General features: G+C 40.1%; 1 protein-coding gene across 1 annotated transcript in view; it reads right to left on the bottom strand.

Moving 5' to 3' along the window:
* The window catches only part of jph1b (junctophilin 1b), a 49,625-nt gene that overhangs the window by 11,069 nt on the left and 13,458 nt on the right, over positions 1-25,098 (bottom strand). Inside the window, exon 3 of the mRNA XM_036556096.1 lies at positions 10,152-10,270. Within this exon, the coding sequence (XP_036411989.1) occupies positions 10,152-10,270 (119 nt within the window). The remainder of the gene's footprint in view (positions 1-10,151; positions 10,271-25,098) is intronic.

Raw genomic sequence — 25,098 nt, 5'->3', positions numbered from 1 at the left:
AATAGGGGAAAATAGGGACTACTTCGCCATACAACGCCCATGTATTTAGTTTTTAAAAAACATGTTTTGGGCCAAAACCTTCTATAAACGATCAAAAACAGGGCTCAGACATCAGGCAGTGTATTGACCTTTTCATGTAGTAACTTTCTGTGAGGGAGCTTTTAGAGGTGGACGTCTGGTTCCTATCACCACCACTGTGAACAGTTCTGACTCGGTAAGTTTCTCTAGAACAGAGCGTTTCACACCAAACCACTCTGAATGAACTTTGTTTACGTCTTACGCCATTTTAAAATGCAGAAATTTTGGAAAAACAGAAATCGCCTGTATGACTGGCATCGTAGTAAGTTAGAGTTAGAAGTAGAAGTAAGCTGAGTTAAAGGTGTTTAAGCAGAATGTTAATCAAAATGCCACTTTTCATCGCTTTTTTTCACTCACAGTCCAATTTACTTATTTTTCCTTCTTTTCTTCCTTTGGTTGCCCTTTCTAAATGAGTTCAGTACATAATGTTAACAGTACTATCATAAATTAAGCCGATTATAAACCTGTAACCAACCTAGCCCAGCGCTATCATCAATATTTTCAACACAATCATTTTACGTTAAGTCTAATCGTTAATGTTAAAATAAAGGGTTATGTGAAGTCAGACCTTGTGTGCAGGACAATCATCTGGGTGGTCCGAGGGTGGACCAGCAGTGGCACAGAATGACCTCATATGCCAGCTGACTGATATATGCTTGCCATCTGCAGTTTATGTCTGAAGTTTGCATCTTCCTTTGTGTACTGAAGCTATTAGGCTAATTCGCTACCGAAGCCTCTGAACAGCAATTAGCACTGTGCTAACTAACTGCACGCCTAAATCATCACAAACCTGCCTCAAACCACATCAAATGGTTCAGTAATCTCAAACAGACTTGCTTTTGTGGCTTCTGACACTGTATGTCATACAGTTACCTATAAAAATGGACAAAAATACATCGCTAAGCTAGCAAATGAATTGCTAAAAACAACAGTAATAGCCACCATGAAGCCGTAATTCTGTCTATTTTGACCGACATGGTTTGTGGTAAGTGTGTGGTAATTCAGACCATCCTGAAGCTCTAATTTTATCTATACTTTTGACTATTTTTATTTAACGCAGTTTGAGGAAAATAATTTAGGCATGAAGCTTACATAATGCTAACTAGTGGCTAAAAGCTTCCATTACTTAGCTACGTTTGTCTTTGCAAATTATGCAAATTTGATGTTTTTTTGCCAAAATATCACTTTCACTGCTTTCAACCAACCTGTCCAGGGTGTTTCCTGCCTTTCACGCATTGACTGCTGGGATAGGCTCCAGCTTCCCCCACGGCCCAGAAGGATAAGCGGCTTAGAAGATGTGTGTGTGTGTGTGTGTGTGTGTGTGTGTATGTGCGCGCTTTCAACCAAGATTTTAATGAGTTTAATCAGGTACATTACTGCTTGGCTGCAGCAAAAGCTTGGACCCACACTGCCCTTTTGTAAGACCACTGGGGTCCGGCTGTGCCGAGCAGATGTGAGATCAGAGATAAGGCTGGAACGGCCTGGCTGTTTTCGTACTCTGCACAAACACTGACTGCGTTGTTGAGAATGTGCTGAAGTCTCTGCCGACTCTTGGCAGCGATACTTATGCAGCACTGCCGAAGACAAAGGAAGCTGTGAGCTTCAGGGCGTTTGAGCAATCCAGGAGGAGAAGAGGGAGACGTCTCTGACACAAAGGAACAACCGACGGAAGACGTGATCGTTGTGTGACAGAGAAAAGCCGAGCAAAGTGACTTTTTTATTTGTGTTCTATCATTTAGACCTGCAACCTTATAGTACACGACTCATTAGTTACAGGGGTGCATCCTCTACTGCGAACACACTTCTGCACATTTTATTGCACAGTCACTGTTTATTCGCTGGGTTTAACATACTGGAGGGAAAACACTGCCTGTGCAAAAGTTATGGCACATTTTCTATGCGCAAAAAGTTTCAAATAAAATAATACAAATCTGCAAAATAAAGTTTCAAAGTGTCCTAAATATGTTGCAAATGCAAATAATGAGAGTTTAATGAAACCTAACTATTAACCTAAAGTTTTTGCTTTAATTTGTTTCTATATGCTAATTTTTCCTGGTTTATTTTTTGCTTTTACTCCAAATCAGTTGACCAATGGTGAGTGCAGCCCTTCTAAGGCCTTTTAAAAAGTGCCACAAGTCAGAAGTAAAAGAGAAGTGTTAACTTAAACATTTAATTTGACCAGGGGTGTTCAAATTTTTGCATACACTTGTACGATAGTATACTTTCCATCAGCAGAAAACAGACCTTAATTTTTTTATTCAAAGTTCTTATTGTAAACAGTAAACAAAGCTATCTGGCAACAACTTAGGAAGCCAGTTCAGTTCCAAATGATAGAGTCATTGAGGAGAAATGGTTAAATAGATCTGCATTACTATTCAAAAAGTTTGGAATTATTTGCCATATTAACAGTTTTTGCTACTTTTGCAGTGAGAATTTAAATACTACTAAAATGTTTTAGATGTTTTATTCAATATTTCAAAAATTCTGTTAATAAGACGTTCAATTTTAAATATTATACTCTAATTGTCTATTCACAATTTTTCGTCATGTTACCTGCTTTGAGATTTGATCCCCACTTTTGAAATCCGATCAATTTTAAATATTATTATATTATAAACCTTTTTGATTCTATACAGCTCAGTCATTTCAGAATCTGTTTATCTGATATGAAATATTAGAATATTTTACACTTGTCAGCAACAAAGGTGGTTTTATATTACAAAAAAAAACATTGATTGCAATCTTGTGTATACAGTCATATGCAAAAGTTTGGGCACCCTGGTCAAATTTACTTGTTTTTCTATTTGAAAAAAAGTTCACATCCTCAAGTTCACACGGCATATTATATATATATATATATATTTTTGGAGTTTTTAAAACAAGTCAAAGTCAGTACAAAATAATAATTGTGCCCTCAAATTTGCAGAACAATTACATTTTTAAGATACATTCATTTATTTTTACTTAGAAAATCAACAATATATGTAATTTGGTGTTTACATTTAAATACGAGTGCATCATCTTTGCTATAAAGCTCAAAATAACGAATTAATAATTTTTAACCATATTGTCCAAACTTGCTTCTAAAGGTTAAGTACTGCGAGAATTTTCAGATATTTAAGTGACACATACGTCTATTTCTCAAATGCATATGACTGGACTGTGTTTTTAGTAGCAGAGTCTGTGTCCAGCAGTAAAGTGCTCTATCAATAAATGATGTTTCATCTGCGGTAGGGAACACCTAGATCAGAACCCGGATATCAACTACCTCAAAGCTAAATCTCTCATGTACATTAGAGTGATTATGTCTGTACAATGTCAGCCCACTGCCTTTGTTACCTAACAGTATTTTTAAAATGATTAAGGATAACGCATGGAATTAGGACGTGAGGTCACACAGGTCAGAAACTGGGACTGAGAGTTGGAGATCAGCCATTGAAAAAGCATTTGAGCCCATTCAGTCTCAACCCACGGTCCCTTTGGCCCTTCTGCTTAGAGGCAGGGGCGTCACGATTATGGTTTAATACTAATTGCTCAATTAAAAAAATAATATATTACAATTTACCTCCTTGATGAGTAGACATGAATAAGTTTGCATGATGGCAACACATATCTGAACGATGGTAATGGATATCTTGATAGACACACATTTAAAGGCATTTTTTGCCACATAGTGTTTTAATATGCCTTCCTGTTTATTGTTTTTCATATTTAAGTATGTTAGAATCTTTGAAAGGCCATTCATAGTTTGTTATTGTTCAGTTAAGTTCATTTTCATTGTTGTATTATCTGATTACTTAAACAACTGTCAAAGCAATTGGTAGACTGAAACTCAACTGCTAATATAATTGACAGTGATTGGCTTAATTATGCTGGGGTATAAAAGGAGCATCCAAAAAAGGCCGAGCTCTTTATGAGTGACGACGGGTCGAGGCTCATCGTTTTTTTAAGAAATGTATTTCTTGGTGAATGAGGCCCATTGTTTCTCAATGAACATTTGCAAGGACTGTGAGTATTTCACCCTCTGCAGTGCACAGTATCACCAAAAGACTCTGAATCTGACTGGGCGAGGCCAAAAACCAGTATTGAATGCTTGTGTCCTCCCTCAGATGGCACTGTATTAAAAACAGTTTTTTTTCCATAATGAATACACACACACGGGCTCAGGAATTCTTCGGAAAACGCTTGTCGATAAAAGTCACTCACTGCATCCACAAATGCAGGTTAAGAAACGACTACTGACCGTTAAATACACAAAACAATTCGCAAATCATTGCTTCCTGTTTTTCCTTGCATTTTATCACCTGCCCCAATGTTTTTGGAACTGGGTTTGTATATTTTACTTGAATTATGCAATATAAAGTGTGATATCAGACAGACAGCCTTAAATTGAAATGGTTTCCATTATCCAGTACTATGAAAAACATTACATGATATTCCTTAAAGAGACGACCAAGGCATACTGTATGTCCAAAAGTATCCAGACAGACCTTCTAATTAGACTTCAGCTAATTTAAGTTTGATTGTGCACACAGCTTTTATAATATCCATAGAACGCACTGCCAAAAGAATAGGGTGCTCTGGAGCAGCTGGGCATGATCCTAAGACCACAATCTAATGCCAAGCCTCAGCTTGCAGGGGAGAACCGCCCCCCCCGCACTGGGCTGTGGAGCGGTGGAACTGTGCTCTCCGGAGTGACAGAGCATTATCTAACACCTTTGGGATGAGTTGGAGTGATCCAGAACTGACCATCCAACATCAGGACCTGACCTGAGCAGGTGTCTTCAAACTTTTGGACATACAGTGTAAACAAAAACTAAAAAGCTCCCCAACACTGCACTTGAACCCTTTTACTCTGTGCATGTATTTAAATGTATTTGTTTAAGAAAATTACTCGTTTGTGGTAATTATGCTCTCACCAGGTGCTGTAGTCCTGCACTGACAATTGGACTTGGTGCAAAAACTGCGATACATATTGTTTCGAGAAAACTGAGTATGGTAACACCGCTGATAGAACCACTAGTGTGTAGTGTAATTATTCTGTAGTCTGCGTCAGCCAAGTGCACAAACATACCCAAACAAGCCAACAATCTTTGTCAGGTGTGGTAGTACAGTTGCTTCGGCAGTAGTAGAGTAAATTATTATTAGCTGGTGTTATTATATAATAGTGCTTTCGTTTCATGTAAGACTTACTGTCACGCAAAGTCTTTTCAGAATGCAGGACTGGTAGCTTGCTATTAGCACGGATGTCGCATTTATATTTTGACTCCTTAAAGAAGAACTCGGAGGATCCAGTGACACTCGGTGAAAAAGGTACGCAAGACAAAACGTATTGGGTTTGTATAGGGCTGGGCGATAAAACGATAACGATAAGTATCGCGATATAACTTTTCCTCGATAGAGCGATAAGACATGTTCGATAAATGTTCGATATAATACACCATTCTCACACTTCCACGTTTTAGCGAAAGCCCCGGTGGCGTTTTCTACTGCAAGGAAAGCGACACTACTCTGCTGTCGCCAGGAGAGGGCGCACTTCCGAATTTTTCGACTTGATTAGAGAGGGAGGGGGCCACGAGTAAAAAAAGGGTCGCCAAATATACTTTAGCAACGGCTGAAATGCGGAGTTATACATTCCCTGTTTGAGTGGAGCGACCGGCGATCTGTTCTCCCGTGACTGAGTGACGAGGTCAGTGGCGTATCTGTACTGTCCTGCGGTGAACTCACCTCTTTCCATGCATCCTAACAACTTCAGCGGTGTTAAATCACGTCTGCAGCGCCGTGTTACAGCGCCAAACCGTCATATTTCAGTATTGGTGCATTCTCGAGCAACGAAAGTGAAAGAAAGAAGTGGGTTCATGTTCGAACGTAAACTGAGGAAGCTGTGAGGCACTGGAGAGCGGGAGAGCGCTGTCTCTCCAGGCTAGCTGTTTTTAGCTGCTGGCTAATTAAAGCGGCGCTCCGGCAAAACACGGTGAATTGATGATACTGTAGATCAAACAAGACACAAAATCACCGCTTTCAGTTTAAACACACCTAAAAGGAGGACTCTGTGACTGGTGTGAGAGATTCACACTGCAGATAATGCTTTTACACAGCGAGCGTCAGATACACTGCGGTTCACCCCTTAAACTACTACGATAGCATAGAGAAACCCAGCCGTCTAGCTGGTGTCTGAATACTGTGATCTGCTCTGACATGGATGTGGTAGGAGTGACCGCAGTGACCTACCGAACCGAGTTGACGTTGTTGAGAAACTAAAGAGTTTAGCTCTGTTGTTGGCCACTTGTTTAGCGTTTGTAGCGGGGTAGCCGAGCGCTCGTCACCAGACAGATAAAATAATCTGTTTTCTTTCTTAAATCATGACTATTACAAAAATTGCAGCTGTGCTTTTCCAGCTGATAAAAACAGCTCAGAAACTTTCTCCCACTGTCCCGAGACAGATTAGTGAAATGTTCCACTGTTTGCCGAGTGTTTGTTATGATCGGACCATGAGTGATAGTTTAAAACCACAGTTAACCACCCAGGAGCAAAATCAGCCTTCAAACGTGAAAGAAATCATGATTTGACATTTATCGCGATATGTATCAATAATCAATGAATTTTGTTTATCGTGATAACGTTTTTGGCCATATCGCCCAGCTCTAGGTTTGGAACATTTTTGTGTACCACGGAGTGCAATAGCAGCACTTTTCACAAATCACTCTAGCTTAGACCTGGAGTTGATTAGGCTGGCTTAGGCTTGAGTGATCTAAAAATTGTCAGCATGATACTTTACGGTTAAAAATCGTGATTAGCGATTATATCCCCCTAACCCACACACAAGGTCTGCTGCAGCTTCAATCTACATTGTATTGTTTTTTAAGTTTATATGCTTGTTTGAACATTTACTGTTTTGATGAAAATCTTTGGTCAAAACACGTTATAATACTGAGTAACCCAACACCCTTTGAAAAATAATTCACCTGGCCTTTTAATACATGTTGCTGCAAATGTGCCCTCGTGAGCTCCTTCTGGTGTAGATTCATGGCAACTTGCCTGCTAGTAGCGCTTCCTGCTGGATAAACTTTAGACTGCTAGTGCCAAGTTTCCAAAGTCGCTGGGTATGTCACAAGGTATTTTCTGTTAATACAGAAAAGTCACTCTGGAATCTAGCTATTACACACAAATATTATGTGTACATATTATTTAAGCTTATTTTTTTTTACCCTTTTCTGATCCTGTTTCCTGGCTGTACTGCTGAACTTTCCGTACTGCTAGAAGTTCCAGGGCTGGAGTTAGCTGCTCTAGGGTAATGACAGCTAGTTTGGTTGTTTTACTGCAGTAAGTCACACTGAAGCGGTTTAAAGTTCCAAAACACGTCAGCATTTGTTTTAAGTTGCACGTGCTCAAGCTAAACCTAACGTAAAATACAGTAAGTAGAAGTAGAAGAGCCTTGAAGTAGGTAAAGCTAGCATTATACTGAGTAGCAGAGAGAACTAAAAAGCAGCTTCTTAATGACCCCCTCACTCTATTGAACAACCCCAAAGTCCCAAAATATGTAGCAAACTGTTTAACGGTATATTAGTTCCCTCTAGTTCACCTCTCTGGTTCTCTGACAGTTTCCCAATATAGCGATCATTGCCTTCTAAACATTGCCATAGGGTTACTTGTCAATCACTGACGATATCCGATTACACTGTCCTGTCACTCAGGCCTACCCGGAGTTGCTAACATGGGAATGACGCCGATTACAGAACGACACAGGACTTCATAGGTCTATACTGAGGATAAAGACAAAAGGCAGGCAGTGAAACCGTACAGAGCGCTCACTCAAACGTAATGCTGTCTTAAGGTGTGTGATGTCTTTACACTGTTACGTGCTAAATTTTTACAAAAAAAGCTCAAGTAACGAGAGCAAACATCTTCTGAAGGCTATTGTTCATAACCAGTTTCTTTTGAGTGTCTTCTAAAGGTTGCGAGTGGAAAGCTCACTATTGCATAATCGAGCACCAGCCTAAAATACACAGCCCAGCATTTTTGGGATCCACTGAACAGAAGCATTTCCTGTCAGTGAGGAAAAAAACCCGACCCTCGCGTTTTCTTAAAATAATCTCCCCACGCTTAAAAGCAGAGTGAGCCGACTGGCTGCAGCGAACAGAACAGCAGATAATTCATGCAAATGATATGCCTCCCCTTCAGAATGCATTTGCATTCGCATCTGCTCAACTTTCTCTTCGCCCAATAAAGACGCACTCGAGCCAGACACAAAGACGAGGACACAAAGACGTTATACGTGTGATGAGGCGGGGGTGGTGATGCGTCGTGTGTGCATGTAGAGCTGAATGATTTGTAAAAAAATGACTGCAAAAATATGACGATGATGATAATATACGTGACGCAGAAGAAAACTTATGCTAATTATGTGGTGTAAAATGGCCTGCTCTGATTGGGTGTAGGCAGAGAGAAGGAGGGACTATAACCTCTCAAAACAACCCATCTGCATGTCTTAAGCTACTTAGATTTGACTGATTTATCAGGGGATGTTAAGTATTCCTCTGTGATAAAATATATACAGACGACAAAAAGGAGGCACAAGTTTTGGTCTGTAATTCCTATGAACACGGATGTTTACGTCACACGTGGTTATATGATCACGCTCCATTCGCATATACAGTAATGCTCTGATGATATTATGTAGCTGTATGTGAATATGAAGTGCTGTATACACATAGCTGCCAGTATAATTGCCCCTTTAATGAGAGTTTAATTGCAAACTCTCTCTGATAGACCTTATTTTGTTTCTCCTCCTGCTACTGCTCTTCCAGTTTAGAGAGGATGGAGACGAAGTTCTACCTCCCCGATAAAGTAAATGGCTGAAAGACTTCCAAAGCATCCAGTGTTTCAGAATTAGGAAAATATTTAATACGCATATGCTCATTAAATGACTAAATTCAGTGAGTATAATTGGTCAAAAACCTATTTTTTTCCCCAATGCAATGCAAGATGTGACTGAAAAAAAAAAACACCAAATCAAAGGGATTTGTAACCAAATTAGCACCACTATTTTTTTAATGCAGTTAACTCCTCTTACTATTGTGACCCCCTCAATCATCCATAGTTCCATGAAGCACGTAAGCTTCCTATTTGAATTTGCCGTTCCACCTTAAATGGTGCAGCAGTTGCATTCTGCCACCTGTACCATTTAAGGTGGAACTGCAAATTTGAATTAGAAGATAATCTTAATTTCAAGCAGCTCCAGCCTAAACATCTTAAACAACCACAACTTCCTGCTGATGCTGACAATATTGGTAATATCAATAACAATATCAGTAACATTAGCACCAAATGACACCTTAATAAGACTACATTGGACAGTGGTCACAGGATCACTATGGATAACCTAACAAGCAGCAAATTAACAGAGTGGAAAACTACAGTTTCCCCTCAAAACTAGAGATAACAGCATTATGAGAGCGAGGCTACAATTACAGAGGTGTTCAAACACAGAGCTGCTCTTTTCCTCACTGGATGGATAGACGGTCCAACAAATATTAACCAAATGTTAGTCCAAAAAAAAAATTAATCAGGAAAGTGAGTGACTGAGAAAGCTGTTGAGAATTAAGTCATAATAATATAGAATTTATTATAGTTTAGAAGTGGAGGTCAAATATCAAGGCAGAAAAAATGATGTAAATAGACAATTACAAAATATTATTTATCATTTATTCACTTCTTGTTTATTTAAGTCTTAAAATATTGAATAAAACATGTAAATAAACCATTTGGTGAACAGGTTGTAAGTTTTTGAGCACTACTGTGCAAAAGGGGTGTAAATCTCCGAAATCATGAATCATGAAATCTTACATTTCAATTCAATTCGATTATTCTGGTGTGAACATAGACAACAAGAACAACACACTAAGCTTCTTTCTTTATGTTTTAGAAATAGGCTACCAATTTTATTTATATACTTCATTGAATATTATTTTAACTATAATTCCAAAATCAATACAGTTGAATCAACACCTGCAGACCGATCGCGATGCATCACTGCATTTTTCCACCAGTGTTTGCATGTTTGAGGTGTTTACCTGGCTGATGGAAGTTGGGGGACAGCTCTCTGGCCACTGCTCGGGCAACATCCGAATTTTGGCAGGCGGACAGTGCAGCCTGGTCAGCTGCTTCAGCCTTCGCTCGGGCATGGGCCGTCCTTAAAGATAGAGAGATACAGGGTTAGACTGGGGTGAGAGGAAAGAATGAAAGATGGAAGAAGGGACGAGAGGCGGAAATAAAAACACACGCAATCACACAGTGAGGAGGGGATGAGGGATCGGTCACAGTTCTGGACCATCTCAGCTGGGTGGAGCTACTCTGTATGGATAAAGTGATGAACTTTCTTGACTTGATGCAAACATACATAATTTCTTAATAATATATTACTGGAGATGGCACAATATCGCTTCTTCTTTACTGCTACCAACTCTGACACTGAAACCTCGCTCTCTGCAGAGCCGTTTTCACAGCCTTCTGTCAGCTGTACTGGGTCGTAGCCCTAAGGATGGCTTTACATAGTGAAAGTTTCATGCAAATGTTGCTTGAAAGTTACATGAAACTGCACAGCACTTGAGTTACACCATGTTAAGCATCCTGCAACCCAGTAGCAGCAGTTGCAGGCGGCTCAACTTCACGAAACCAATCAAAATGTCAAAAATGCATCACATGATCATGTCAATCGACATGCTTCAAAATGAGTGATTACACAGATTCGATGGAAAATAGATGATGGTGAGACTTGATGCTCTTGACGCTCCCTAATTTTACCCAGAATTTTACATAGAATTTACAGATTATTTTTTGATCCGAAGAAAGAAAATCACAATAGGAGTGGAGACTGAGCTGTCTGTGTTGAACCTGTTGTGGCTCTAGGTCAAGATAAGCGAGGCCTCAAGTAGGCTATGAAGTAGGCTGAATGTGTTGCGTGCAACTTCAACTGTTTTTACTTGCTTTGTGTAACTGTTAAGTTGCACAGAAATTACGTTGCAATCCATAACATGCAACTACAGTATTTGCAAGTTTCACTGTGTAAAGGCAGTCTAGCAGTTCAGAGACGCCAGCCAGAGGAGGTAGCGCCCCGTTTAATGAAGGCTTAAGTTGCTGTCCCACTTCAGCGTCACCCACCGAAGCCCTGGGAATCTCAGTTGTAAATGTAGTGTTTCAATTCACAAACTACCCAGTGTTCAAAACTAACACACACAGAACAGGACAACGTTTAAACTGTTCTGGGATGCTTCAGGGACGACTGCAAAACATATTCATAAAATCATGAATGTACCAGCTGCTCACGCCCACCCTAAATACAGCAATGTTAAATCCAGAAACTCTTTTTAATTTGCTTTTATTAATGGCATTTTTTTTCACTCAAATTCGTGAGCATAATGCTAATTTTCATTAGCCTGTCAATGGGAATTACTTTATAATATTAGCATCAAGCTAACAATTACATCTTCATGTTTTTAGCCCTGATACCATTCTAAATAGTATGTTCAAAATAGTAACGGCCCCACTGGTGTTGTACTGATTTTTTCCATATTTTATATGCAGTTTGAGACACGACCAATGATGTTGATCATCAGAAGGAAAAGAAACACGTCTTTCGTTCCCAGTATATCATCACTTAATTGAAAAATCTGTTCCTTTCACCATTTTCTTGAATTTCTCCTTCACTGATAAACCAACTTTGTCACCACATCCGAAACACAAAGCTTTTTTTTTGCAGTATTTAGACATTTTATTTGAATTTCTGGCTATTCAACCAATGTTTTTTATACATATTTTCAAAATTCACATAAAAGAGGTGGATGAAAACCTTCATGTGAGTGTGTGCTATTTCAGAACAGATTTGTTACAGGACTGGACCAGATTAATTCTTTTATCCCTCTGATATCCGATATTTTCAGCTCGGCCAATACCGATACCCATCGATACGGATACAGCATCTTTAAAACCACATGCATATCGATCGGTATTGATATCGATCCACATTGATATGGATATAGCACCTTTATATATTACATGAACACAATTTTGTCTTTCGGTGGGCGATAATTGTGGTTGCTGTAATATTTTTCATTCACGTTGAAATAATGTACAATTCAATTTGTTGTGTTTAGCTTCAGAAGCGAATAGGCTATTTTGGATTTCTCATTTTCAGGGGCCAAAGGGGGGTCTGACCTTGTTGTCACAGGTGCACCCGATCCCCTTGGCTCTGCTTTAGGCACCAGTGCTGGTCACCAGTTCCACATGCACACTTCATGTATATGCTTCATAGAGTCAATACAGTTCTCAAATCATTACTTCTAAGGAAGTAGTTAATGAGCATTCATTGAAAATGAGCAAGGCAGATAGTGAGCAGGTCAGAGTGATATGGACATGCAGTCTTGGAGAGCAGTGAGGGCTTCAACAGCTCAACCAAAAACGAGCCTCTAATTTTAGTCCCGTCTAGCGTTTCAGTCCAGCAGCGTGGCCTCTTTGCCTGTTATTCATGTCAGGCCGAGTGGACTGGCCCTGTTTAGAGAGCTGATCTATTTGAGGAGTCCAAATCACATCTGCTGAGAGAAACTTCAAGGCACAGGCTTCCGGAAAAGACCTCCACTTTCGACCTGCTTAAGAAACTGGAGTCTGACATTTCAATTCATGACAGTTACAGGAGTTCATTAAAAAGAGCTTCTGAAATCAACACTGATCATTAATAATGTCACCGAAGGTAGTTTAGCTGCTTATAAATTGGCTTTCAAAAGCTTTACAATGTTAAACTCGTCCTTAGGCACAAGCATCTTTAAATCTTTCATCTCTCACAGAACCCCTTTAGTCATTTACTGGGATTTGTTGTGAGTTTTTAGAATAATAGAGCAGCACAACTTTTACAGCACTAACTCAAGGCCTGCTCACAATGTTTTTGTCAGCGAAAGTCTGCACTACAATAAGCGGCTTTGTGACGGTCCAGGAAAAATACACTTTACGTACGTACACCTTTGATTACTTCATCAACTGCATTTTTCTAACGACATTCATAGAAAACAGATGTATTCCATAACGTATTGGCTCATTCCCCATCTCTATAATGCCAATAATTTCGCCAAGTCTGGTATTTTAAAGCAAAAATCCACTCTGGATTTGCTGTGTTATAGTGAAGGGGTGTTGTTGGGCATCACTCACAGACACATGACTGTAGCACATGGCCATGAAGGGCTTACTGCTTTTATAATAATTTTACAATTTTTAATAACGTTAATAATACAGCACTAATAATACAACTGGAACATTTGTAGGGCAGGCCATATCATGTCTGACCTTCAAAACAGAAAATGAGTGCTAAAGGGAATAAATGTGCTCAACCAAATTAGCAACACTGCGATGTTTTTCCACTAAACTGCACTTATGCATGCCTGAAAATAAGGCCCTATACATTACATGAACGGTCCTATAGCAGCTCATGGACTGAATGGAGGAAGAGACCAGTAATTATGTGATGACCAGGAAACAAACGCAGATGGAATCAGATCAGTGGTAGAGACCAAGGATGCAGGGCCGGCGCTGATGAGGCTGAACTGCTGAACTACTGATGATGGTGAGGGGCTGGGCTCAGCCGCTGTAATACTCCCACAGAGCGGGATTAAAGCTTCATTACGGCTCCTGACACAGCTCACTCTGACCAGGCCTACCTCCCTCACCGCAGGCAGCTGGCTACAGGCTTAAAGGGCCCTTATTTGACAATTTACTCACATTAGATTTTAATGTAATGTTAAAACTCACAATTCGTTTATATGAACATCTTATACCTTATCTTTATCCTTTACAATTAAACAGGGCGTTTGTGTTACTGTGCTTTTAAGGATCCTTCAGAAAGAAAACTTATTTGTTTTCCACCCAGACCTTCCTCTCCGGTAACTCTGCTACGGATTGTCTGCAGTAATAACATGTTCATGTATCATTTCAGGGGGAAAGGCTAGGACCAAACTAGGCCTGTCATGATCATAAAATTGTAGCTGACAATTCATTGCCATATAACCAATCATAATTAACATTTCTTTATTGTTCATTGTGTTCAACTGTTACAGTACCAATATAAAGTTTCCAAACTGGTTAATTATCTTCTATCCTAGCAGTCAATACTTGGTGGTTTCCCTTACAGCTCGACCTCAAATGGACAAACATAACTTACTACTTCCCTCTGAAGGTGTTATGGCACCAGCTGGAACGTGTGTTACTTCTGCTGTTTTTTTGTACCATTTTCAGGTTGCGGTTTTACAGCTAGAACAACAGAATTTAGCAGGTCATACTGCCTATATGATAACAGTGTGTCTACAGCAGTGGCCTAGTAACATCTTAGCGACCAGCTGAGATAATATAGCAATGGCCTAGCAACACCTTAACACCTGCCTGGTATTCCATAGCAATGGCCTAGCAACAACCTTAGCAACCATGTGGGCTGATATAGCAATGGCCTAGCAAAAACCTGAGCAACCACCTGGGATAACATAGCAATGGCCTAGCAACACCTTAGCAATCACCTGGAATAACATAGCAATGGCCTATCAACACCTTAGCAATCACCTGGGATAACATAGCAATGGCATAACAACACCTTAGCAACAACCTGGAATAACATAGCATTGGCCTAGCAACACCTTAGCAACCACCTGGAATTTCATAGCAATGGCCTAGCAACAACTTTAGCAACCATGTGGGCTGACATAGAAATGGCCTAGCAACAACCTTAGCAACCATGTGGGATAACATAGCAATGGCCTAGCAACAACCTTAGCAACCATGTGGGCTGATATAGCAATGGCCTAGCAACAACCTGAGCAACCACCTGGGATTCCAGAGCAATGGCCTAGCAACAACCTTAGCAACCATGTGGGCTGACATAGCAATGGCCTAGCAACAACCTTAGCAACCATATGGGATAACATAGCAATGGCCTAGCAACACCTTAGCAACCACCTGGGATTCCAGAGCAATGGCCTAGCAAAAACCTTAGCAACCATGTGGGCTGACATAGCAATGGCCTAGCAACAACCTTAGCAACCATATGGGATAACATAGCAATGGCCTAGTAACACCTTAGCAACCACCTGGGATAACATAGCAATGGCCTAGCAACAACCTTAGCAATCCCCTAGGATAACATAGCAATGGCCTAGCAACACCTTAGCAACCACCTGGGATTCCAGAGCAATGGCCTAGCAAAAACCTTAGCAACCATGTGGGCTGACATAGCAATGGCCTAGCAACAACCTTAGCAACCATATGGGATAACATAGCAATGGCCTAGTAACACCTTAGCAACCACCTGGGATAACATAGCAATGGCCTAGCAACAACCTTAGCAATCCCCTAGGATAACATAGCAATGGCCTAGCAACACCTTAGCAACCACCTGGGATTCCAGAGCAATGGCCTAGCAAAAACCTTAGCAACCATGTGGGCTGACATAGCAATGGCCTAGCAACAACCTTAGCAACCATATGGGATAACATAGCAATGGCCTAGTAACACCTTAGCAACCACCTGGGATAACATAGCAATGGCCTAGCAACAACCTTAGCAATCCCCTAGGATAACATAGCAATGGCCTAGCAACACCTGATCAACCACCTGGGATTCCAGAGCAATGGCCTAGCAACAACCTTAGCAATCCCATGGGAAAACACAGCAACAGCCTAGCAACAACCTGAGCAACCACCTGGGATTCCAGAGCAATGGCCTAGCAACACCTTAGCAACCACCTGGGATTCCAGAACAATGGTCTAGCAACACCTTAGCAACCACCTGGGATTCCAGAACAATGGCCTAGCAACACCTTAGCAACCACCTGGGATTCCAGAGCAATGGTCTAGCAACACCTTAGCAACCACCTGGGAAAACACAGCAATGGCCTAGCAACACCTTAGCAACCACCTGGGATAACAACTGGAAAACAACTGCGGTCAGCTTATTATTATTCAGCTCCAATAACTGCGATCAGGCGATTACGTCATGATTGTGAAAGGCCTAGGCCGACCTGATGCTGGCTGAATAGTTCGTTATGCAGTCCTGTATGTTAAATTTTGCACTAAAATTTGCTAAAAATTTTAAGTCAAATTATTTTCCTTGAAAAAAATGACCAAAAAAACTTTTGCATATGACGATGCACATTCTGACATCACAACCACAATGAACCGCTGGGGAGTGCACGGCATGTTTACAAACATGTGTGCACACTTTAAAAAAAGCAAGGATACGTCGCTTTCCCATTATACGGGTTCTTTACTGAATCAAGCTGTAAATCACCTGAGTTTTGAGCTACAATCATTATCATCAAGTATTTATCGCCATCACTGCAATATTTAATGACCACTTGCACCACTGATTATCATCACCGCCAGCTTAAAGACTTAACAAGCCCTGCTGAGCTTCGCGAATGACACACTGAATGTTCACACTTAAAGTGTGTCGGTGGAGAAGAACACACAGGCTTCCTCACGCTCACTGTGTACCAGAAAAAAAAAAAACAGGAGACCTTTACTTTTTCTGAGCTATGTTGGCAGTATCATACTCTGCGTTCTTCAACAGGCCGGATCTAATGTGTTATACAGTAGAGCTGGAGCCAAAGAACATCTCCTTGACGACAGATGGAGCAGTTGCAGAAATTCTGAGGTTTTAATTTGGCAGCAGTGAGCTCCCCCCTCCCTCCCCCCACATACACACATCCACCCACTCTCTCTCTATCACACACACAAGAGCGCAGATAAAGATGTCAAGAGGCGCGTATCCTCCTCCCTCCCTTCCTTTAGAAACGCTCACACCAAATCCTGCAGGGATTCAGCAGCATCCTTGTATTTACTGTTAGATCTAGGAAACAGAAAAAAATCTATCTATATATCTATCTATATAATATATACACACACACATTCACATCAGATATACATCACTACACAGTGGTGTTCATAATAAGGCTGTCAGTATTGATTATATTTATTTCAGTAGTAAAATAGTACTGAAATAAAGTAAGCAATAGGTATGATAAGACATTTTCACAATACACAATACGCACACTTTTTCTTGTTTTCCTGAGATTTTTCTAAGTTGAAATGTTTCATATACTGCACTAAATCCCATTAACCAGGGCTAAATATACTGTCCTTGTAACGAAACATGCACTTAGTCATCACTGACGATTTCCATGATATGCTCAGAAAAGCTGGCTGTGATGTAATTCATCATGATAAGGATAAATATCATCACTTTAGCCACCAGCCCTAGGAAGCCTTTTGATGGTAAAACATCGATGGTAACACTTTACTTGAGTCCTGCTACATAACGCAGACATAACCATGTGAAGTGGTACCCAATAGGAAAAAACACGGTGTGGCTAAAAATGCTTCTAAATGATGTGTTTCTTACTGTAAGAGAGCAGTAAGTGAATTTAAAATATTACAACATTATCATCATGCAAACTGACAACTCAGCACCTCCAGTTGATCTAGAAGGGTACGTTTTTTTATTTATTAGTTTAATGTTAATCGATATTAATCATGACATCGTAAATAACTTCTGGAAAACATCTATGACTTAAAACCATGAGAGTAAAATTAAATATTGCGCAAAATTATCAGTTTTTGGTATTAATACTTTATTGTTAAAGCAAAATTCCACAGATTTTTCAGAACGTCCGCATAACAGAAACGTGGTTTGATGAAAAATCACAAAGTAAAGAAACTTACTGGCTCTAATTTCTTTACAGTGGTGGTGATAGGAACCAGGAGTGGTGATGTCTACTGGGCAAATATAGTCATTTTATTCACTACCCAAAACCAACTGTGAACCTACGCACATCTCCTGAGTTTTTAGTAAGGTTGATGATGGTAAAACAGTGGTAAATCTGAAAAAATCTGTTTTCTTTGGGGACTATTTTGCCTTAAAACACCCTGCATGTACCTCTCCACCATAAATAAATGGTGTTTTTAGGCCAGAATGTTCTGAAAAACAGGCATCAGGCAGCATATTCATAACCATTTAATGTAATAACTTAATAGAAGAATTAAACACTTCAACCGCTTGGTCCCTATCAACCACTCAAACCACTGACTCTCAATGGCGCATTTCAGTCAAACAACTCTGACTAACCTTGTTTACCTATTAACGACTGAATTATGCAGAAATTTGGAAAAAAATCTGTGCAACACCCCCTCAAAGTACTCTGAAAATATCTGAAAAGCAGTAATACACAAGGAACTCTTTTCACCAAAGGTATTATCTCTCATATTTCAGAATAAATAAATAAATAAAAAAAATAAAAAAACAAACAGACCCACAATTAAAGAACATATGAAATTATCAATACCTATATTACTGTTCAGTTTTCAGTTTCTAACTATGCAAAGGTGTGTTATACTGCTGTACACTCTAAAATCAACGGTCTCTGAAACTTCAGTGGGTTTCACACTGTGGGACATATTTAAAATCAGTCAACATCCCATCCTTCACGTGTGGGAACACAGCCTGTGCATCACAGAACACATGACGTTTACATGTGGATGTGGGATTCTGTGCATCGGATTACGTTAAGCAGGAAGCAGATGTGCTGAATTTGCCTCCATATAACGGGGCCTTAATGTATACAGACAGTCAGTGTTGGACTAAGACGCTTCTCCATTCACTGAACACAAATTCGATGCAACCAATTCGCCCAGGATTAAAGTGGATCGTTAATCTGCGCAGGTAATCCCATCCAGAAGACACAGCACCAAAACCTTAGGCAGATGAGGAAAAGAATCAAACCTTAGTGTAATTACAGAATTAATCAGGTATGAAGTGAGGATGAAGACTCTGCTATTAAACTCCACATTCACTACTGGGCTCACTGTGAAAATCAGGCGACTGAACAAACTACAAGAGAGCCTCCTTTCCAAAAATCTCATCACATCTCTCTCTGATTCTAGCACTCTGTTTAGCCTCCCTCCCTCACACCCTCTCTCGCTCTCTCTCCTCTTCCTCTCCTCCTCTGTGAGCTAACTGAAGGCTTCAACGCAGCCAAAAAGGGGATTTTCAGACAGTCAGAATCTAAGAACTGTTCCTTCTGATAGGCGGTCAGTCATGATTGTACGCAGTGTTGGCCACATACAGTTCCTTAAATCTGCTGCGGTTTTATGTGTAGCTGGGCAAGACATGCCAAACGGCTTCGTGGGAAATGGTACACATGCTAACATGCTATCAAGAAATGCTCCATACTTAAAAAAGATGGTTCTTCAAGGGTTCTTTGTAAAGGCACTGGTTCTACTCTGAACCATGAGCTCTGTGTAGAACCATTTCATGCTTAAGGTCTTTGCATGGTGAAATGGTTCTTTGGATTGATGAAGAAATGGTTCTATATGGCACAAAAAAGGGTTATGCTATTGTCACAAGCTTGACATCGGTTTGGTTCTCTACAGAACCACATGCAGCACAATTCTCTGTCAATCTGAAGAACCAACTCACCACGTAAAGAACCATAAAATGGTTCGGTATCGTACTCTATAGTACTCTGGTTCTAAATAGAACCATTGGCTTTATGGCATTCGGCAGATGCTCTTGTCCAAAGCGACTTTTGGACATTTTTTACACAGGTGGGTGAAGGTAGTGTTAGGAGTCTTGCCCAAGGACCCTTATCATTGGTCTAGGGACTGAAGCCCAGTCTAGAGCGCGGGAGCCAAAAGGGTTACCCATTACACTATATAGAGACAGAAGAACAATGTATCTTTAAGTTATCCTTCACCATAAAGGAGTTTATGAATAACTACATAAAAAACATGCTACACATGCTTGTATCACATGCTATCAAGAAATACTACACTCTTAAAAAAGATGCTTCTTCAAAGGTTCTTAAGTAAAGAAAATGATTCTATATAGAACCATGAACACTCAAAGAGCCCTTTGCATGAGTTCTTTACATCATGAAACGGTTCTTCAGATAGCTGCAGAAGCTTCAGATGCAGAAGCTACAACCTTACAGTGAAATATAATTTATCTTTAAACAATCCTTCGCTGTAAGGCTGCAGCTCCTGCTATTAGCTTTTTATGCCGAAAGGCTTTGTAGACCAGTACATGTACCACAAGCAGGAAATGTTAAATACATTACCATTAAAAGTTATAAAAGCAGCTCTGTTACAGATACGTGTAAGAAATGGTAATAATTTGTGCCATAATTTGTAGAAAGAACAAAATCTGGATGATGAACAGAGCTGTAGATGATTTGGTAATAACTGAGAAAGCTGTATAGCATCAATAATTTACTTATAATATGACCAGAATAATATAAGCAGGCTCCAAAACCTGCTGATCAAATACCTACTTACGTAATTTTTTGTGAGAAGAAACGACCAAGAATAGATCATTTCCTAACAGATCTGCTGTTTTCTACTATTTTATGACCTTTTGTAGTTCACATTATTTCAGTGATGAAATAATGTGAGTTGTTACTGGATAAGAATTATTATTACGACAAATGGTTGTAAACCTTTCAGCAGCAGTGCGTGTGCCAACAGCTGAAGCTAAGTTGCGAGTCATAGTGGTAAATTAAATGGCACCTACAGGCAGACTGCATCCGCTAAGCGCCTGAGTAAATAACAGGACCAGGCTGACCACTCTATAATCTCACCTCAATAAACTATTCTATAGTGTCTGTATTTATGAATATATGCGCAGAAACAGGCTAAAATGCTTAGCAGGAAATAATTTAAACAGTAATGTGCCAAAGTCAAAGACCACCCTTTATTTGTCTCCTGATTTCTAGTCAAAGTTGCCAATAACACATTCAAATCTGAGGCTTATTATTCAGTAACTACAGGGACTTTAATGCAAACTGGCCGAGCTATTTTTAGGTTATAGAAGCGTGTAATAAAACTTTGGGCTCTGGCCATTTAAGGAGTTAAATACAAGTTATTTATTTTTCAGGAACTATTTGGAGGAGATTAGATAAAGACAATCCACTTGCGTAGTGAAGAGGGCAGATAAAGGAAAATAAGTGAAAAAACAGGACTTTCCAAAAACGATTAGTTCAAAAATGTATTATAAGATATGGAGAACATGGGACTCATGTTAAGGAAATATATATCCATGCATGTTTTAAAATGTGTTAGATTTGTGATATATGTCCATATATGTTTGACATAATGTTTGACACTATTACACATATTTCATCTACTATCTGTACGTATACTGGCATGTATTTAAAAATTCCAAATTTCCAAAAAAAATGGAAAAATATTTAATATTGTTGCCATCCAGAAAAAAAAACAGACACAAGTATCTTAATTTTTTTCTACACTGTTTGAGCTCAGCACTTGCCTTTTATCTTACGTGATGAATGGATCAATAGATACGCTTCAAAATACGTTTTACATAAACTTACATTCAGTAACGTTTTTCCCTTTTCCTCTGAAGTTGCCATTTAGGAATTTTCTACAACATCTCATGCAAGCGTATCTTTAATCTAAGAAAATAACCTATCGCTGTTGCCTTCTGTCCGATGACTGCTGGGATAGGCTCCAGCACCCCCCGCGACCCAGAAGGATAAGCGGCTTAGAAGATGTGTGTGTGTGTGTTGTCGGGAGAAAACCTCGCATCTCCAAAATGAGAACTTTACCAGAAAAGGAAAAAAAACCTACTTTACTTTTAATGCGAGTCAACGAAACCAGACTTTGTCCCAAGACAATTTGGGCCATTTCCTTTGGTCCATTCTCCATGAAATTTACAAACAATATAAAGGGCATCTGGTATTTTCAAATCATGTCAAAAACAGAAAAACAACAACACTGGAGATGCGAGGTTTTCTTCCGACAGCAGCGATATATTTTTATTCCATATGGTAACAACCATGCAAGATCTGGTAGACCACCAGAAACTGACCCATCAGATAAACAGCACTTTGAGAGAGAGGAGAAAATCAAGCTGCTTCAGATCTGAAAACATCCACAGGTGTTTCTGTCCATCTGTGAGAAGACGACTCAGCGCTGTGGGTCTGAAAGGATGTGTAGCTGTCAAGAAGAACCTCACTGAGAAAAGGAGACGGACACAGAAGAAAATCTGCGAACAAACAAAGCACCGCTGGTGTTCTGAGAAGACTCCAGACCTCAACATCACTGAATGTGTCTGTGATTATTTGGATCACAGAAGCAGAAAATGCAACCAACTTCCAAGACTGAACTTTGAAGGAGTGAAAAATATGCAGATTTCTCAAAACAAACTGACGCTGAGTTTTTGTGGGTATTTTAAATGGAAAGTAAATGAAAGGTCATCTGACTTTCGCACAGACCTGCATATGCTTGTATACTATTCTAGTGAGAAGAGCTATATGCTAGAGTGCCGAGGCTAAGCTGCAAGTTATCTTAGAGGCAAACTAACACACACACACACACACACACACACACACACACACACACACCAAACACGCTCACTCTGCTGAGTGCTCCAACAGATGATAGGAGCACAGATTGACTACTGTATCAGTCGCAGGACTATATTCTTGTCAGCGGTTGAGGAGCCAACTCCTGCCTTGCCTTATTTAGTCAGGCCTAAGAGACGCCACACTGCAGAGAGAGAGAGAGAGAGAGAGAGAGAGAGAGAGAGAGAGAGAGAGAGAGAGAGAGTACAGCCTCACAGGCTTTTTCTCCCTCTCTCAGTCTCCCCATCTCGTTTTCTCATTCTGTCTCACAGTTTGCTCTCTCTCTCTCTCTCTCTCTCTCTATCACCACCACCTTCGGCCTCAAGCCCTCTCAGCCTCTCCTCACATTCCGAAAGTCCTCTCAGTGCTTATCACTTCTCTCCATAACAGTCTTCAAAGGCACGGAGAGATATTTAATTCATACCGCTGCTCTGGGACATATTACTATTTCATTAGCGGCACGGATTGTGTAAGCCTCGTTATTGGAGCTTTCATTAAAATTCATATTCCAGGCCATCAGAATGATGCACATGGTAATGAGTGGCCTGAGCTGAGACAACAGCACCGCATGCATACAGAACCTGTTCGAAGACAGAGAGGGACTGGAAAAAGGCCTTTATATAACGATTCACACTGATTTAACGTGACTGAGCCGCTACTTAGCCACAGAAATCCGCTGCTGCGAACCGGAACACGCCATCAGGTTAAGATAAAGGAAACAGACGCGAGGTCAAACGCAGTGTAAAGCACAGAAGACTGAAAGACGTTTAACAGAAACTGCCTGTTCGAGCGAAACTCTGCATAAATTGTAGAGAAATCCTACACCAGCTAAGCCATCACTCTACAGCGCGCTACTGCTCGCTTTCACACCTCGCGTGTCCTAACACGAACTGACGCCTCACGTGACGACACAGTTGAGTGGACCATTCCTCTTTAGCCAAAAAGCTAAAGTGGCTTACAAAGGTGTTTTTACAAACAAAGGTGTATATATAATACACATAATGTGCCATATCTTATTTCAACTTCATAAATCAACAAAATTGATCAGGGACACCCAAACTTTCGCTTACAACTGTAAGTTTAAGGGGCTCTTCTGGCCTAAAACTAGCATTTAATACGCTATTCGTCATGTAAGGTAAAGCATTCTTTAGCCTCCTCAGTTTGACAGAATTTGATAGAATCCATGATTCTGGGTCCTTTTTGTGTTTTCGTCCATCAGTGTTCTCTCACTACACTACCCATCATGCATTACATCACACCACCACCGGGCAGCCCCACATTTAGAAATCCTACTGCTAGCATAGCCACTGAGGTGCCTACACTTTTGCCAAAGACAGCATGTGTCACTATACTGAAATATACGCACATATACTGATTAAATATGTACTAATGCCAGTTTAACATTTTTGTATATGTCCAAAATATAGCTAAACATTCAACAAACTTGGCGAAGGTTTTGAAAAACGTATGTAAATGTATTTATGTATTTGTAAGTGAACGTTCGATGTAATCCGGATATTTTTTAATCACTTAATTCTCAACGTTACACAGCTGCCTTGGTCATTTTAGAATCTTTTCTGGCTCTGCTCGTCATTCTGGAAAGCTCTAAAAAAGTCCTTCATCTTTATTTACAGCTACAGCTTCTGCTAATTATTATTATTATTATTATTATTATTATTATTAAAGTTGGACAGGACTAGCAGGCCACCCTCCTGAACAGCCATTCCAAACTCAAGCTAGCACAGCGAACACGGGATCGAAGCTAAGCTGGTAAGAACCTTTTAGCATGAACTCTCTTGTGTAATGCTAACCAGCCTCTACTAGCTTACCTTCTTTATAAGCATTTAGCACTGACATTAGCATTTTTCAGTGTAAACAGAGCCGGTTTATGAGGAGCCTGGCCACTTCCTATTTCCCCCATTATATCAAAAACAGTACTGCTAAACAGCAGAGGGCGCCCGTGAGCAAGTCCTCAATGAATGGGAGTGAATGGAGCTCAACGGCTAAAATCAAACAGTTAAAATAGTTTCTAATCACTGAACCAGAACTTTCCTTTAATTTTAGAAAGCAGACGGATGGATTTCACTAAAACAGCAAAGAAAACTCACCTGTATGTTTCCTTTTTTCTACAGCAAACAGGTTTTGGGCAGCAGGACGCTAACATTACTGCTGCTGAGTGCTGATTGGTTGGCGAGCGGAGCAGCTCATTGGCTGTTCGTGCTCACTGACGTCATGGACGTACATGAGGCGCCGTTTTAAACTCCTATAACTCGAGTTTAAAAGCTCTTAAAATATAACAGCGGTGTTAAAATGTTTTGTTCATAACTATTATTTTACATTAACAATGCATTTATAAACTATGATTTTGCTCAAATGCTCCATCTTAACCCATTCATTTCGAACTTGCTCGGGAGCGCCCCCTAGTGTTTGAGAAACCCAGAAGACATTACAGAGCAGAAATTCTCTACAACTTCTCTGGTATATCCCTTGCTTTAGCATGCATGCTAAGTCACACACTGACGTAGCTTAGCTACAGAGGGAATACCAGGGAATAATACAAGGGAAATAACGAA

This window comes from Colossoma macropomum, unplaced genomic scaffold (assembly GCF_904425465.1).
Source record: "Colossoma macropomum unplaced genomic scaffold, Colossoma_macropomum, whole genome shotgun sequence".
Taxonomy (NCBI): Eukaryota; Metazoa; Chordata; class Actinopteri; order Characiformes; family Serrasalmidae; genus Colossoma; species Colossoma macropomum.
The sequence above is the reverse complement of the archived record's forward strand: the minus strand, read 5'-3'. Positions and strand labels throughout refer to the sequence as shown.